Genomic DNA, 13,469 nt, shown 5'->3' on the forward strand with positions numbered 1-13,469 from the left:
GTTGTTCAATCAATTTGTGCTCAATTCATGTTTTTATCGTGTAGGTCTCACTACTAACGAATTGTGTAATTGTTATCCAGGATGTCATAATATCGAGTATGTTGTTTGGTTATGTGAAAATGCAATAAATGAATTTAAATGGCTGCTGATTTAGAACATCGAAAGGGTATACCCACGTAAATCAGATTATGATAGCTTGAGTAGTCACGATCTTACAGGGCTATAAAGTTATTACAAACAATGTTCCGGACAACGTGGTAACGAAGGAGATAATTCTTTTTTCATCTATAATATATTTTTGTAGTCATAGATTGATTTGACTCAGGCTTATATTTATGTAGGTCTTAACTATTTAGACTTGTGTTTAAAAATGATACATGATGACTCTTTGTCTTCTTCTGCATGATTGAATAAACAGATGAAAAGGGTAGTAATGGCTTTAATGGTATTTTTGTGTACATTTTTGAACAGTATGTGGTACCGAATTCTACCACGTTGTCATCTAACCCGTTTAAAGGATACAAGTGCATACAGGATACGGGTTTTCCAGGGATGAATCAAAAGAAAAAAAATACAGATTTTGAACAATGAAAAACTCAATTTAAATGCAAATACTACACACAACCACAGTCCTATGTCAAGATCCCATCCGTGCCCCTAGGCTCAGACCCATCAACTTTTTTTAAGTGTGAAATGTCACCTTTACAACGAACCTAAACATGGAATTATGTGATTGATTTTACGCGAAATATTGATCACTATAGCCAGCAACCGAGAAAATAATGGATTACTTTTTCTCCAAGCTAATATAGGGTTGGGGAATAAGAAATGTCATATTTCTGATCGAAATTTGACGCTTTATTTAACATACTTAAAATTATCCAATTTAAGTCAAATATGCGCAGTTTTGTTCGCAAACTTGTTGGCATTTAGAAGGCAACTTCATTATCCCCCCTTATAAAAGCCCCCCTCCTTATTTGCAAAAAACTCAGACAGCCAGTTTTCGCAAGCCTCTTTTGAGACCAACTTAGTATCACCAAGAGCGTTTTGCATGGACCGGAAGAGATGATAATCACTTGGAGCCATGTGCGGACTATACGGTGGGTGCAATAGGACATCCTATCCGAGCTCCCGTAGCTTCTGGCGGGTCATCAAAGATGTGTGAGGCCGAGCGTTGTCCTGGTGGAAAACAACACCATTCCTATTGATCATTTCTGGTCGCTTCTGGTCAATCGCCTGCTTCAAACGGTCAAGCTGCTCACTGTAGAGAACCGAGTTGAGGGTCTGGCCATAGTTGAGCAGCTCATAGTGGATAATTCCCTTTCAATCCCACCAAACACACAATTTTTTTGGAATCCAACCTTCCGCAAATGGTTCCAAACGGTTTTATGGTCTATAGTCAGTTCCTGGACAATCGAGCGAGTGCTCACATGCCGGTCTACTTGGATGATTTCAACGATTTTATCGGTTTCCACGACGATTGGCCTACCAGTACGGGGTGTATCTTCGACAGCCACTACACCAGAACGAAATCGATCAAACCAACGCTGTGCTGTGCGAATCGTTACAGTATCGGGTCCATAAACTACACGAATTTTTTCGGCCGCCTTCGTTGCAGTTTTACCTCGCAGGTAGTAAAAACGTAAAATATGGCGAATTTCTTGCTTGTTGGACTCCATCTTTGACGCGCTATAACTTGAGACTGAAAAAAACAATTACAACACTATCAAAACGACACTTGTAGCACAGATTGTCGTCTTTAAATAGCCGTATAGTATGACCCGATGCAATAAGTACAAGATATGTTTAGGTGTTGCCATATATTGACAATATACGACATTTCTTTTTCCCCAACCCAATATTATACAAATGATATAGACGTATTTGGGAGTAGAGAATTTTCTGTTATTTTTAGGCTCGTTTAATGTAACAAATCGGGAGGCCATAACATGAGCTAAAAATTAACTTTGGGTGTAGACCAGGGGTTCCTATCCTCACTCTTCTTCTACCGAACTACCGAGCTCGAAGCAATAATCCATCAAGCTGGTACCAACCAACCCTACTCAAACCGATATGTCGAAGATGATGGTGCAAGTTACAACTACAACTACAATATTCACTATCATCTGGAATGCTCACTCTGTGGGTAGAAAACAGCTGGAACTCAATGATTTCTTGCGACACCACGATATTGATGTTGCGTTTTCGACTGAGACGTACCTCAAGTTGGAGAAAACCATTAGCCTGTCCAGCCACACAATCACTAGACTCAATTTCCATCACTGTTAAGAGAGATCTGGTGTTTAGAATTTCCTGAGTTATTGTTGTCTGAGTTCCTAACATTCGTGGAGGCCGTCGGGGTCGATTTGGAGTCTTTCAATGGCCTCATCACAATCATTGCCACCTTCTCCTTAGTACAATGAGACAGACGGTACATTCGCGTTTCCCAAACCAGACTTCCAGAAGCTCACTGTGCGAAGGAAGGACTGTACTAGATCCGAACGGCGGCGTTCGGCGAGGACGCCAGCAGCCATCATGGTTGTGAGGGAGCGGGTTCGTCGTAAAATGAACCGCTCTATCCGGAAGACCGCATCTGACCGGGATGTGTCAATCGGGACTGTCCACACCATCATGACGAAGGACCTGAGATACAAGTCGTACATGAAATGCAAAGTTCACGAGGTAACGAGGCTACAACGAGTGTGTACCTCGTTCCAAGCCTCGGCTACCCGAAACATAGCATCCCTAATGTCTATTGGCTTAACAATGTCATCGAAGTTTCCTTGGAAGTCTCCATAAGCTTTTGCTTGTAGTTGGACCGTTCGAGTAATACCGTTTTGCTTAATATTCCGAACATTAATTTTTAAATGCCAATTTACTACACTTTAATGTTAGAAATAATAGAATAATGAAAGCCCTGACATTCTTTGAGGTATATGCAATATTTTAACATCATTTAAAGGCATTGATATAGCCTATAATTTAAAATATTAAACATTTCTCAAAAAGTGACAGTCAAAACCAAAGATAAAATGCTAGCGTTAGCAAATTGCGTAAAAAACAAGCATCGTTATTTTTTCAGTTTTTGTAAATGTTTCAATTTTTTTGTTTGCTTTTTTCATGTTAAGTGCTAGAAAAGATTAGAATCTACAATAAATGGATGAAAAAAATTATATTTAATGCAGAAATATTCATTAAAATTAGTATTGAAGTAGTGTTTGAATCAAGTTTCTTTGCATGATTCAAATTTCGAACACTTCATTTTAAATGTAAATTTATTGAGCTTTATTGTCATAAATAGTTGAATAATGAGAGCCTTGACATTCTTTGGGTTATAGGTTACATTTTCACATCATTTACAGGTATCGATACAGCCTATAATTTATAATATTAAGCATTTGCAAAAAGGTGACAGCCAAAACCAATGATAATATGTTTGCGTTAGCAAATTGCGTAAAAACAAGCATCGTTATTTTTTTTCAGTTTATGTAGTTTTTTCAACTATTTTGTTTGCTGTTTTCATATTAAGTGCTAGAAAAGGTAAGGGACTATAATAAAAAGATGAAAACGTACATTTCATCTTTGGCAGAAAAGATGCCATTTACTGTGCATGAGAGTCAAATGCGCAAATAATGAGCTATTTTGAAAGCTTAAAAATGGTTTGTATGTATGCGTGCAGACATCTCTTTCTGTTTTCTTTTCTCATTTCATTTGGGATTGTGCCAAAAAAAAGCCCATACGACGTCAATGGGGATCGAACCTAGGCCGGCTGGAATGCAAAGCTAATTTACACGACCACGCTATCCACATGGCCAATGGTGCTTAAGTAGTTGTTCAGCAAATACGTGATAATGTTGCACCTGATTATAAAATGAAGTTGGGAGGTGTTTTCTAAGAGTAAAAAAGGAGCGCATGAAGGAGAACAATATCTATCTCGGTCTGGGCCGTGTATGTGGCAAAGCATGCGGAAAGCTTATTTGTCTTTTGTTTCGCTCGCTCGTACTAATCTTACATTGTTGTACCATGTATATTATAAAAATGCTTACCAGGATTTGTGAGACATGACATTTTCTGTTATGTTATGTCTCATTTAATGTCATAAATTGGGATGACAAAACATGAGCTAAAAATCAATTTTGGGTGTATGTGTGTGTGTGTGTGTATAGAATGAGACAAGCATCACACAAGTGAGAAGAAATGTTTAGTATCTGAGTTCTGCGCCGGGTACATTTTGCGCTGTCGTGCTTATGAATTTTGTGATCTTCGCACCAAGATAGAATAAAAGATTTCTTTGTGCGCGCGCTGATGAAAATTAAACTCAAGCGTAGCGCTAAGTTTGTTTTCTGAAGACTGCAAATTTGATAAATTTGAATTTTATTTTCATATTTTTTTTATATAGTTTTCATGGTCTCGGGACCAAGGACGCTTTTTTCTATATGTTTTTCTCGAAAGCTGAGGTTTTTTACATAATATATCCAAAAATCAGAAATGTGTTTATTTTTGTTTTTGAAATAAAATTTTTCAAAGTTAATCTATGGTCTAAAAATCATGTTCCAAAAATGACGTTTTTCGAAAATTCATAACTTTTCAACTACCTAACAGATTTGGATAATCGATATATTAAATTGAAGTCAATGAGCTAGTCTTCTTTGAAAAAATATTGAATTTGCTGAAAAAATGGAATCCTATTCGCATAGATCTCGTCTAGTTGCATAGGAATATCGAACGAAGACTAAATCATGTTAATTCCGAAAAATAATAATTCAAAAACGATAAAAACAAACACATCTCTGATTTTTGGATATGTCATGTAAAAAATACTCAGCTTTCAAGAAAAAATATAAAAATATATAGCGCCCTTGGTCCCGAAACCATGTAAACTAGAAAAAACGAACACAATCGATAATTACGAAAACAAAATCAAATTTTCTAGCGAGTAAAATATTTTTCCACAAAAGAATAGCTTATTCACTTCAATTTGATATATCGATCAAACTGAATCGGTCCAGCAGTTCAAAAGTTGTGAATTTTTTAAAACAAATGCTTTTTGACTGTTCAGAATTTGCGACAAAAGTGTTCGGAATATGAATCAATGACATAAATGTTGTTCGGAATTCCAGACAAATGTGATTAATGCAATTATTTTTTTTTTAAGTCAAATGAAAAAGAAGGCTCTATTGTGTCCTAAAATCAAATTAATTTCGCGAAAAAGTATCATTTTGAGTAATGAGACACTGTTTAATGGCCAACAAAGCTTTAGAGTTTGGAATTCGAGACAAAACGGTATTTCGGTCCATGAGCTGTAACAATGCAAAGCATTTTTTTCGAATTTCAAAACATTACCTCTCCCCTAAGAAGGCCCCAGACAATTCCTGGCTACGACAGATAAAGAATTTTTGAAATTTCATTTTAAGAGTTTGTGGAGCCGCAGTAGGGATTTGTTGTCAACATAAGTTTATCTATTTACATCATAGCGTCACCGTCACAAGCGGCTCGCGAATCAATCCGGAACGCTCGCAATGGAAACCTCAGACTATTCGGTCGTAATTATGGAGGAGCTTTTGAATCATCCCGAATCCACGGCGTGTGATGATGTCATGGAGTGATTGCAGTACGTCATTGTATATCGTCGATAGGAAACTCGAAAGTGGCGGAATAGCAAAGGCAACTAATCCTTAAATTTATTCGAAAAAAGTGGCTATTTCCAAATGGAGTACGAAGTTGTCATCGACAGACGCGACAAAAATGGCAACAGTGTCGCAATTTCATGTTCAGAAAGCAAAGAAAAGGGCTGATTAGTGAAGTTTCTAGGCATAAGTTATACAGAATCCCAACACGAATCAAATTCTAGCGGCAAAAAAAACGTTTAAAGTAGCTCTACGAGAGTTTGTTGATGGTGTTATAAACGCACCTACAGTCAAAGTCATTGCAATTGCATGTTTGGTTTGACGTTAGTTTAGAAATTTTTGGATACCTAACTTAAAGTTATCAAATTTATCATGAAGATATGCTTTCAGAAGAATTTCTTGTCTTTTGTTTTCGGAATACATGTAGTTGATCACCATTTCATAATTTATTAATTTTTTGATTTTGATTGCTCAAAAAACATACAAAACAATGCGCGCAGAACGGACTCCTGCAACTACCTAACACAAATATAAAGTTACATTGATTCAGTTCACTATGGCAATATTGGGGATATGTTTTAACAAGTTGAGCTCAGTGTCGGTCCCTAGGGGCCGACGTTGAGCTTTTTGGTAGGAAAGTGCTGACTGACTGGGACTGACAGTTATAAAATAATAAAATAAAAATATATACGGTTTGTTTTCAAATGTTTTACAAAATGTAACTACTTTCTAGTCGAATTGCTAACTATTTTCTATTCATAGAAAAATTATTTTTGGAAACTGGGACCGACACTGATATTGTGCAAATACTCTTGATGCGCGCTGAATGGGAAGCGCAGCAGGACAAAATCGGGGCTTAACGTGTTAAAGATAACAATATCTAGATCACATTCATAAGCGCTAAAAACGAATTTTTAAGAAAAAAAAATTATAAAACGTAAAGTGTTGGAAAAATGTATGCAATTACCCAGATCAACACTGGGATGTAACTTTGACATTTGGATGTAAATTACTTCAGTCATTTCGTGTGTTACAATACGGTTGGTAAATCAGACAATTTTCTGTTATCAATCATAGCTTGTTGATTAAAACTCATTATTTGGCCGAGATAATAAAACGAACCAAATAGATGATCAGGGGGGTCTCCGTAGCCACATTGGTTGCGCGTTCGCTTAGTAAGCGATCGATCGTGAGTTCAAAACTCAGGACCCTCATTGACCATCTTTGTGTTGTTACAGAATAGCTACGTCCACGCAACAATCATCAGCGATGGAGATCGATCCACGGTCGAAATAAGATCGGTTCATCCATACCACTGCTCTGCTCTGCAAGACACATCGGGCTGCTGTTCTATAAATAACTCAACAATGATCAATCAACTGTCTCCGCTGTCCGGTAGTCCAACTTGGATAATGGAAGAACAGAAAGAATACTCTTACGCCTAAATGGCTACTGTGTGAATGTACCATATGTAATGGTATAGAAGGAATACTGGCGAACGGCAACTGACAACTGATATGATAACCATGTGACATGTACACGATTAAAATTCGGCTCTGTTACAGCTAAAATGCTAATGAGCCTTAAGTAAATAAATGGGATAAAAAAAAGATGATCACAAAACTAGAATTATTTGAAAGAAAAATTCACACTTATTTTAAACCATTACAATGCTGGACTAGTGATAAGCTTTCTTATATAAAAAAATCTATTTTATTGATTTTTTAAAAATTATGAATACATTGAATGCGAAGGTTTAGCTATCAATTTATTCAAAACAACTCCGAGGTTACGTTACGTAGCAAAAACAACCGCTTCCGATCACAAAACCAGACATGATCACCTCAAATCATTCATTTCATATGATTGAAACATTAAGGCCTCTAAAATATCACGATTTGTGAGATTAAGGTACCGGTTCAATTCTCTTGGATGCGAATTAATTGTCTCATCTTTTATTGTTCAGAATATGTCAACATTCCAGCAACAGCAGCAGCAGCAGCAGCATACACAAAAACTGCCGTATTGTTGTTTGGTTTGGTTTCGTGCTGCACATGTTTCGTGGAATTCAATACTCGCTCGGTCGCTCCGTCAGCACAGCCCTGCGCGAGATGCACTGCGAGCTGAACCGAGCGCGCATGACACCACCCCTCACGCCTCAACGCGTCGTCTCATTAGCTGCCTTGCACAGATCACTTTCGCAGCATCTCGCCGTGCACTGACTGACTGTCTTGCACTTTGCACATTTTGTCTTCGTTCGGCGGTTAATGAACGGCGGTCATGTAAGATGATTCAGCTACAATCATTTTTTAGGTTTTTTAGGCAGAAAATGATGTATTGTGTGATTTGAAAAGATTTATTTTCAATGTAATTTCCTCTTCCCCTCTCGGACCACGGTCTGGTGGCAGGATGCCGGCCGGGCTCGGTTAGAGACACCGGGGAGGGACCTCGAACGAGTGTCTTGTGTGTGTGTGTGTGTGTGTGTGTGTGTGTGTGTGTGTGTACACAATTGGCCCCAGAAAAATGCGCATATCTCTCCCGGGCTGTTGTCGATGCTTCTGCTTGATGTTGCAGCACACAAGATGAAAGCAGGTGAAGTGTTCATTTGTAGCGAGATAATGGATTTCGGAGAAAATTAAAAAGAATTGAATCCCGAAATGCACTGCCCCAAATTTCCACGTCAAAATGAGTGATGATCGACAGAAATGATTCGCCTTTTTCAGAAGAGAGGGCCAGGCCCATTGAAAGGCGACGACCGAAACACCACGGACTCGAACGGTCCAGGTTCTTTATCCTTTTGCCCGTGTTTGAAAGTTTGTCCGGTCGATGACCGTAATTAACCCAAAAATCAAGATGATTGAGCGAAACGTCAACGGTGCTAATGAGTTACGCGAGAGATACTATTCTTTGAAGCGAATGGAAATGAAATTGAACTCACTTACCTCTACCATATCCTTGGGTGTGTTTGGCGAAGCTATTTACAACGGCATCGACTGCCTCCTTTAGGACCTGCTTTGCCCGTGCATCCGGTGCAGAGGGCGCTGCTGGGGCCTGCGATTTCCCATTCGGGACCAGAAGTTTCTGTGGTACACTGACGTTTGTCATATGAATAACACTGCCCGCGCCGTTCACCTGACTCGAATTGTTCTGATTTTTGTTCTTGCTGTTGAGGTTATTGTTGTTGATCGTGGTGTTCGCTGAAGTATTGCTAGTATTGTTATTATTATTGTTGTTAACGTTAACAGCTGCGGCTTTGCCGTGAGTGCCGTTGATGTTACCCGATTGTTTGACTGCGGTTGCTGTTTTTGCGGTTACTGCGGACGTTACTAGATCACTCTGAACCTGGTTCATTCTTGTTGCGGTGGCCCGTCGAGGTGACTCGTATGCTGCATAACACGATGCACACTGTCTCTGGCAAGGGGACCAACTGGTGCGTTTTATTATGCATGAGATCCTTGCCTGTCCACCATACGCAGTCCATTCTCATTCGGATATTTGGCGATGCTGAAAAAGTAACACTAACTAATCCATTCTGCTGCTACCACTACTCTTCAGGTACTCCTAAACGCTAACGTAAATGGTAATGGGCGGGACATCATTGTTATCACAGCCAATCATCCTTCGCCGGTGCCAGAGTCGGTTCATCCATTCTGAAACGGAATGAAAAAGTTTTTGTTTTCAATATTTTTATATGTGGTCAATGGTTTATTAGTTCAGACGCAAAACATTTGAAAAACAAAAACACCAGTATTTCATTATTATAAAACCAGATGGGAAATTATCACTTCTTTACAAAATTCACAAAAATTAAAATCAGTTCTTAATTCGTAGTTCATCTTTAGTTCTCAATTAGTTAAAGAAACCTATTTGGCGTGTGTTTAAGCTCTTAAAAATTCTTATCCTGCTTGTTAGCTGCATCTTCTTTTCTTGAGATCTCGCCCCATAAGTTTTAGAGTGGGTTTTAATCTGGTAAACAAGCTGGCCAGTCCTGAATCTGAAGCCTTTACTCATTAAACCATGCCATGCCATGGTCATCCAATTTTTATGAACTGATGCAAAAACCGCCCATAAATGATTCTGAAGTACTTCGTTGTGCTTCTGGTTCATTCGTGTAGATGAAAAACTAACTAAACCATGTCTCTTTGGGATATTTTTTCCCTAAACCATCAAAATCCTCCAAAGTTGCGGGTCGAAACACTAATGTGGCAGCTAATTCCAACGGACTTCGTTTATACATTTCAAATTATCATCTCTGATGAAAAGAGATTTGATCTGGATCGGATTGCTTCGTACTGGAAGGACTTTCGAAACTAGTCACGTAATTTTTCAATTTGTTTCTTCCGCGTGGAACGAAGATTATCGCTCGCAAAAGGATGTTTTAGTTTGAAAATGAAATGACAATCAACAGTTAACTATTCAAATTAATCGCATGTCTGTCTTATCCACATTCCCGCTACATACGTCCTGCCAGATATATACCGGGAATTTGTGTTTTAAAACGTGCTTTATGCTTCATTGCTTTATTTAACATCGAAATTTACATTTTTTCATCAAATATGATATACCTCCTGAAAGATTCCGTATATATGTATTTTTTATGCGAAAAAAGTTTTTTCATTCTTTTTTCCCCATGCTTTTAACTGTTTCTCATATAAAAGGAGCAAATATTTTCGTGACTCGAGTTTTGTTCATTTACCTTTATTGTCTAAACCAGAATTTCACTCAAGGAAGATTATCTTTCTGCAGAAACCTTCGTATCATTAGATTCCTACTGCACGCAAATTCAGGAAACGTTTGTTCGAAATGCTCGCATTCTTTGCCGGTTTCAATAGTTATAGCTAACTGCCATGATTTGAAGCGTTTTTAATCGTTTTTTCACAGATTGAAAACGGAAAAACATTAAAAAGTAAGAGAAACAAAGCACGGCACCCGAAATATGTTCATTCAAGAATATGCATTGATCCACAAACATGAATGAAATAAATGTTGCAATTTGTGTAATTTATATTTTTAGCTGTTAAAAGAAAAAAAGAATAAAGAAAATAAAATAAAAAAATTAAACATTTGACGAGAAGTAAAATTGAATAACAACTAAGTTTAGAAGTCAATAATACTAAAATTTTAGTATCTGCCAAAATGTCAGGTGGTCCCTTATAGTTTTAAACGCTTGCATTAATCGATTGTTCGTTCGTCAATTTTCAATTGATTCCATTATTTTTGCCTGAGCTGGGAGAATGATATGACATACCATAATTACTCATATCCATGCCATGTTCAACTGTAATGCCTGAGAACCAGCTTTCATCAGTAGCTTGGTTGAGGCGAAGGTTGAATTCCGTTGGTTGGGTCTCCGTAGCCTCATTGGTTGCGCGTTCGCTTAGTAAGCTTAGTAAGCGATCGATCGTGAGTTCAAAACTCAGGGCCCTCATTGACCATCTTTGTGTTGTTACAGAATAGCTATGTCCACGCAACAATCATCAGCGATGGAGATCGATCCACGGTCGAAACAAGATAGATTCATCCATACAACTGCTCTGCTCTGCAAGATACATCGGGCTGCTGTTCTATAAATAACTCAACAATGATCATATCAACTGTCTCCGCTGTCCGGTGGTCTAACTGGATAATGGAAGAACAGAAAGAATACTCTTACGCCTAAATGGCTACTGTGTAAATGTACCATATGCAATGGTATAGAAGGAATACTGGCGAATGGCAACTGTGTAAGGTGCTATAAATATAGATATGATAACAATGTGACATGTACACGATTAAAATTCGGCTCTGTTACAACTAAAATACTAATGAGCCTAAAATAAATAAATGGACATCATGACTAAGGTTCCGATATCGTATAGAAATTTCACTATCATTATTTTCATTATATGAAATTAGACGAATTCCATGCCAACTCGACTGGCCGTTGGCAGCACCATCTTAGATAGCAGTGAAGTGTTGTGGGTGTAAAGACATGGGTCATTTAAGCAACTTTGCATACTTGAAATATTCGAAAAAGGATCAGACTACTTTTTGGAAAAAGCCAAAAATTTTTTCTTCATTTTTTACAAAAAATTATAACCTAAAAACTATGATACCTAGAAAATTCTTGCTAAGGGGGTATTCTAGTGTAGAGGCACGCATTTCGAACGTTTTTTAGAGCTCCGTGAAAATAAAACAAAGAATATTCCTACTATCCATTATATCATTATTTGTTCATCTATCTTTTAACAATAAAACAAAACTTCGACGAAGAAAAAATATTCATAACTAGAATGGTTAAGACCTGATGAAGTGAGAGGGTTAAAAAAAAAGTTGTGCCATGGCGTACACGATTCCAGCCCCTCTGGTTATCTAAAACGAAAAAATCGTACAGATTCTGAATCAGTAAAGATGTCGCTATCGCATGAACCTCGAACAAAACATCGTTTTTGACAAAATGGTGGCCGTTTGAAAAACAAAATGCGGTTTAAACCGTTTTTTCTTACGTTCCCCGATTTTTTAAAAATAGTATAATTTAAAAAATACTATTGTTTTAGAGGTTCATGTGATAGAGAGCTGCCTGCAGATTGTATTCATATAAATTCGACATGAATCGGTTCAGCAGAACTTGAGATAACGTGTACGTTAGTTTGAAAAAGAAATGGTTTCAAGGAAAACACGTTCGAAGTTCATTGTTCTGGCCGTACCAGGGTAGAAATCGCTTCACTAAAATGGCTCGAACTCGCTAAATAACACGAATTTCGATAAGTTCTTTCTAGAATATATTGTTGAAGGCCTAAACTACAGAAAAATGAAGGAAAAAATTTGATTTTCCTAAAATTTCTAGACTAGAATACTCCTTTGAAGGATGAAATGTAGGAAATTGTTAAAAATTAAAATTCACTTTTCTCGAAAAACGCAGTTTTTTTAATTCCCAAATATATATATATGAATAGCCCTTACAATTCCCAACAAATCGTCCATATATCGGAAGACGGATACCTTTACAGGGAAAAAGTTTTTTTAACAACAACTTTTTCATGTTTTCATTGTAAAAATACAACTAATCCTAATCCTTGTTTAAAGTCAAGATAGCGATATAGTGTATTCGACAATGTTTTATATCTTACTAGCTGACCCGGCAAACTTCGTCTCACCCAAAATTTGTTTTTCGTTATCAATACCTTCAAACATTCACGTTTTCTTACTAAGCGCTAGTTCATGAGTCCAATCGCAGAACTGTTCATTGATTGATCTTCTAATCGACCCCGTTGAATTTACCTTTCACTAAAAGAATCCTAGTACTTCTTTTTTTTTTGTCTGTATTATAGTGATTTTCAACACTTTTGGCTGGTTCGTCACCTTCACCTTCCATTTCGGAAGAATGTCGGGAGTGAGAATTGAACTCGTGACCTTCAGCGTGAGAGGTATGGATGTTAGCACTACGCCAGATCGCCTCCACCTAGTACCAAAACTCATCATTATAATATCAGATTATTTTCAGACACAATTCTCATTCAAGATTTTTCAACTACTCGCAAATAACATGTTTCTCCGTTACGTGGAATAAATGTTTGATACAGAAAATATGTTTTCTTAATTGGTTCTTGAATTATGGAGGAATGTATGCTTCATTAGTATGGCAGTTCCTTTCAAAAAGACGGGAGGAGTGTCTATTCATCATAGAAACGTTTCGTGTCCCCTAAAACCTTCGCATGCCAAATTTCACTCCATTTGCTTGATTAGTTTTCGAGTTATGCAGAAATTTGTCTTTCATTTGTACCCCTTAGAGAGGGGGGAGGGGTCTCAAACTATCACGAAAACCTTCCTCGGCCCCAAAAACGCCTACGTACCACTTCTCAT

The 13,469-nt window shown here is 37.6% G+C and overlaps 1 protein-coding gene across 1 annotated transcript in view; it reads right to left on the bottom strand.

Moving 5' to 3' along the window:
• The window catches only part of LOC129772862 (protein limb expression 1 homolog), a 210,995-nt gene that overhangs the window by 129,959 nt on the left and 67,567 nt on the right, over positions 1-13,469 (bottom strand). Inside the window, exon 2 of the mRNA XM_055776377.1 lies at positions 8,570-9,277. Within this exon, the coding sequence (XP_055632352.1) occupies positions 8,570-8,978 (409 nt within the window). The 5' untranslated portion in view covers positions 8,979-9,277. The remainder of the gene's footprint in view (positions 1-8,569; positions 9,278-13,469) is intronic.

The sequence above is a fragment of the Toxorhynchites rutilus genome, chromosome 3 (genome assembly GCF_029784135.1).
Source record: "Toxorhynchites rutilus septentrionalis strain SRP chromosome 3, ASM2978413v1, whole genome shotgun sequence".
In the NCBI taxonomy this organism is placed as follows: domain Eukaryota; kingdom Metazoa; phylum Arthropoda; class Insecta; order Diptera; family Culicidae; genus Toxorhynchites; species Toxorhynchites rutilus.